At 54.9% G+C, this 4,695-nt stretch overlaps 2 protein-coding genes across 2 annotated transcripts in view; one reads left to right on the top strand and one right to left on the bottom strand.

The window, feature by feature from the left end:
- Positions 1-794, bottom strand: part of EAH_00012180 (DNA topoisomerase II, putative) — a gene marked incomplete at both ends in the record, with an annotated part of 10,586 nt that extends 9,792 nt beyond the window's left edge. The window contains 2 exons of the mRNA XM_013394730.1: positions 89-389; positions 678-794. Of these exons, the coding sequence (XP_013250184.1) occupies positions 89-389; positions 678-794 (418 nt within the window). The remainder of the gene's footprint in view (positions 1-88; positions 390-677) is intronic.
- Positions 795-2,180: 1,386 nt separating this feature from the next.
- Positions 2,181-3,920, top strand: EAH_00012170 (hypothetical protein, conserved; the record flags this gene model as incomplete). Its single annotated transcript, XM_013394729.1, has 1 exon — positions 2,181-3,920. One exon carries the CDS (start codon positions 2,181-2,183, stop codon positions 3,918-3,920), a length of 1,740 nt encoding a protein of 579 aa, XP_013250183.1.
- Positions 3,921-4,695: the final 775 nt, after the last annotated feature.

Here is a 4,695-nt window from a genome sequence, read left to right as displayed (position 1 = left end):
ATATATATATATATATATATATATGCATGCATATATATGATTCGTAGTGCCACCCGTAATGCCCTACAAGGAAATAAATTTTTCTTACCTTCTCCGTCGTTCCATACTCGGATGTATCCTTGTGCTTGATCTACGCTGACTTTAATGGCTGTCATCTTCGCTCTGGGCGCCCCTGCGCCTTCTGTTTCTCTAGCTTTTACGTCTGCTGCATTAACAAGGATTTCATCTACAATCTTGTACAGCCCCGGAGGGAAAGATATTACTCGCTGCTGCATGCGAAGCTCCCCCTCAGGCATCACCCACACCTGCTGTGCGCTTATCTCTGTGCTGCCGATGTATGAATCGGGGCGCAGCAAGATATGCTCCAGCTGCGACTTCTTCTGATAGCGCTGAGGTGCATACATACGAGGCATAACAAGACATTGCTTACTGAACGAACGCACAAAGGGAGTCAGTATGTAAGCTGCTGAAGGGGCTGCTGCTTCAGTTGTTGCTGCAGCGGCTGCTGTTTGTGTTACTGCTGCAGCTGCAGCAGCTGTGTCCTTCCTGTGAAGGCATGTTTTTGTTGTGTCCTTGAGTAGTATAAATATATATGCATAGTGTGTATAGTTGTTAGATGTATCGTATAGGGAACCTCACAACCCAAGCAAAGGCCGAGTGCTTTATAATTACTATACCTCTTCAATTGTCTTCTTGGCTCGCTTGCCGCCGCCGCCCCCCCTGGAGACAGACGGAGTCTCCTCCTCTCCTTCGCTGGAACTTGCGTAAACATTTTCCGAGTCAGAGGAGCTCATTTTGCTGCCGCTGCAGCAGCATGTGCTGCTGTAGGTGATGCTGCTGCCGCTGCTGCAGCAGCTGATGCTGTTGCTGCTGCTGCGGCCGTTGTTAACGGTGCAGCGCACGACTCAAGAAGATAGAAAGCGAATGAAAAGCAGCTTTTTTCGTATTTGTTGTCTGTCGCTCTAAGACACGCAGCAAGAGGCCTGCGAAGACCGGCTGCTGCCTCAACGGCAGCAGATGAAGCAGCACTGGGGGCCCTCGTGGGAATCCGGCGTTTCTATGTCCGCCTATTACACTTGTCTAGGGATTACTTTCTCGCAAAGAGCGGCGAGAAAGCGGCAGAAGCGAGTGTGTTACACAGCAACCCCACCCTCCAGTCAGCGCAGCTCAGGAGGGGCCCCTTGAAGGCGCCTCTTGTGGAAGTCTGCGCTTCAGCGTCTAAGTGGGGTGATGCAGCTGTTCAATAAATGGGGAAAATAAAAGAAAAGGAATGCGAGGGTCTTGCCTGTGGGGCCCTGGAAGCAGAACCCCAGCCCTAAAGTTAAGACGCCACTCCAGGGCTGGCTGGGCCCCTGTCTGTGTACTGAAGGGCCCCAGGCAAACAAAAGCTAAAGTACATGAGGCTAGGAATAGCGAAATAATAAGAAGCAAAAAACAGCAGAAAAGCAGCAATGTTTAGTGTTATGCAGCAGCTGAGATTCTACCAATGACATAATATAATCACAGTATAGGGGGGCGGCAATGAGGAGAAGGCGCCACGGGAGAAGAGCAAAAATGCTAGTCTTTTAATTGTGTTTTGCTTTAATTAGACATAATTATCCCCCTCAATACTTTTATCTTTTTCTTGCTTCGAATTATTCTTCTAGACATACGTAGACAAGCACGCAATGCCGCCAGAAGCTTCAGCGCGGAGTCATCCAGCCGTTCAAGTTATTGGCATATATTTATGAATAGTTTGGAGATATTTAAACAATTAAATTAAATATTATATTGTAAAAATACTTTTTATTCATCGATTCATTCAAAACAATTTCAGAGACCGTACAACTAATTCGCCGCCCCTACTACCCCTACCCGGGCCTCGTCGCCCTACCCCTGATGTTGCGTGCGGCAGACCCGTCAGCAGCAGGAGGGGGGATGGCTTGCTGCTGTTTCTCGTTCAGTTTGTTTTATTTTGTTTGTTTCTATTTATTAAAATATTGCAAAGCAGTTGAAAATACCCCAGGGGTCTGGGTTCCTAGGTTTAGATCAAGGCCTGCTCCGGTGGGGCCTCCCCGGTACTCGCGTCTTTGTTATTCCGAGCTGTCGGGCTGGCCTTGTTCCATCTAAGTACAATCAAAACATTTCACTGTTGAATCTGTCTCTCTGTGCCTCTTGCAGTTGCCGTGAATAGCCCCACAATGCCTCACAACGTGCTGGCTATGGGGACGGTGTTGGCGGCCCTGGGGGCGAAGGCGGCGGGATCGGGAGTCGATCCCACCTCGTTCATTGGAGCGGGGGCGGCTCCCCTCAGCAAAGGGATGGGTTCCGTGCTGCTGTCGCTGAAGGCGGGCAAGGCAGCAACGGCAGCAGCAGCCCCCTCCACATCCTTCCTTGCCAATGCGGGAGATGCGGCACTAGGGGCAGCGGGCACGGGGGCTGGCGCTGCAGCGCCGGCCAAAGCAGCAGCAGCAGCAGCAGCAGCAGCAGGTGGTTCTCCTGGGAAGGCAGGTTTGAGCCTGTTAGCTGCTAAGGGGTCCGCAGCATCCGGTGCGGCCGCCCCTTCTACGGTAGCAGGAGCGGCAGGTGTAAAGGGAGCTTCAGGTGCAGGGACCGCAGCAGCAGCTAACTCTTCTATGCTGAAAGTAGCTCAGAAGGCATGCTTTAGAAAGAAGAAAGCAGGTTTACTTAAGGGCCCCAAACACGGAGGTGCGAAGACACCGCACGCGTCAGGGGCTTCAGCAACAGCAGGAAGACATGGAGGCAGCTCGGGCCCCACATCTAACCATCCCCACAACTCAACACACGGTACGCAGAACACAGGAGCGACTGGAGGTGAGCATACAGCCCACCCTCAACCGCACTCGACCCAGGGGACCCACAGTGCAGCCCACGGCGGCGGAGAGGCCTCGCGGGCTTCAGCCAGTCGCGGCTCAGGGTTTCAAGGGCCCCTAACAGGGCAGCATGGGGGCCCCAGCTCGAGCGCAGGAACAAACTATGTTGGGGCCCCCCCGGCAGGTACTGAGGGGGGAGAAGAGATTATGCCGGGGACAGTAGGGACCCCTGCCCACGCCAAGTTCCTACAGCTGCACAAGGGGCCCACCAGCTCTACCGCGGCCTTCGCCAGCACTTCTCATAGTTCTCCCATGCCACACACCGTCTCCGCAACACCAGCTGCAGCAGCAGCAGCAGCAGCAGATCACGCTGCAGGAGGTCCTGCTGCTGTCGCAGGCCCAGCCATGAGGGCCGCGGACTTCGGTGTATCTCCGACGGGAGGCGCTCCCGGGATGGATCCCGGCGCGTTCGATGGCGCAGCAGCAGCAGCAGCAGCAGAGGGCCCCTCCAAGGGCTCTTCAATGCTAAAGGGGTTCGTGGAGGGGGCCCTGGGGGTCGATAGCTCAGCGGGAACGGGCGGCGGCATGCTGCACAGCCTCTCAGCTGGGATGGGGCAGAATTTGTTTGGCAGTTGGTGGGGTGGCGGTGCGACGGCGGGGGGAGCGGCGGCGGCATTGGGGGCTGCAGCAGCGGCCGACCCCACAGGCCTGGGAGCGATCGATCCCACAGCCCTGGGATCGGTCGATCCCACAGCCCTGGGATCGGTCGATCCAGCGGACATGATGGAGGGCGACCCCTCAGACCTGGTGGATCCCGAATCCGTGGGAGAGCAGACAATGGCCGTTGCTGCGCTGCTACCCAGCCTCTTTGGCCGCCTCTTAGGAGAGGGTAAGCAGAGAGAAGATAATAAGAACGCGCGCCCCACAAAGCCCCAACTGGCTAGAAGGGACTCTCTAGCCTCCACTGCATGCGCCAGCGATGGGGCTGCCTCAGACAGCGGCAACCCGCTGCAAAGTGCAGCAGCAGAAGCCGGCCTCACCTCTCGCCGGGTGTATCGATCCAGGGTAGGAGACAGAAAGGCCACCTATGCCGACTTCCTCTGCTGAGTGGGCCCTCGAAGCCCTACAACACCCATTCGAACGTGCTGCATGCATGCTGGCATGCATGCGTCGTAAGGGGCCCCTAGAAGACCCCACCCACAGATCCATTCATCTGCACCTTGATGTATGCATGCATGCACTTATTCATGCATGCGGCTTGAGGGGCCCTCCGGGCCACCACAAGCCCTATTCACACACCGTTGCATGCATGCATGCATGAATGCGACTTGAGGGGCCCGGGCTGTACAGACAGACCCCTCCCTCAGTAACCGTTTCAATCCGATTGTCTCGTGCTGCTCTTCCCATTAGAGGCCCTTGGTGTGGGGCCCCCGAGCCGAGCTTTGAAACATAAATGATGCTCCTTGCCGCCCTTTTTCCTGCGTTTGAATCCGCCCCCTCTGTGGTGTACGTACATACACCCGAGGGCCCGCTGCTCCTTTGGCCTGCAGCATCAGGGCCTGTGGTGCTGCTGCTTTGCTCGGCCGCTGAGCAGCTGATAATGCGGTGGCGCCTCCAAGAGGTATCGCGTCGAGGTGTACGTACGTACACCTCAGTACACTGAGGTGTACGTACACCTCAGCCACGCGACCACTAGTTTTCGTTCCCGTGTAAGCCATAACTCCGTTTCCTAATATTTCCAGTGTTGTCCTCCAGGAGGGGTTGCAGTAATTGGTTGGGTTAGTTGGTAGGTTGTTCTTACCGTAGGCAGCCGATGCTGAGTTTTCTATCCTGTGTGTACAGATATATATATATATATATATATATATATATATATATATAT

The sequence above is a fragment of the Eimeria acervulina genome, genomic scaffold (assembly GCF_000499425.1).
Source record: "Eimeria acervulina Houghton genomic scaffold, Eah_scaff67, whole genome shotgun sequence".
NCBI lineage: Eukaryota > Apicomplexa > Conoidasida > Eucoccidiorida > Eimeriidae > Eimeria > Eimeria acervulina.
Note: the sequence above shows the minus strand (reverse complement) of the source record. Positions and strands in the feature narration are given on the sequence as shown.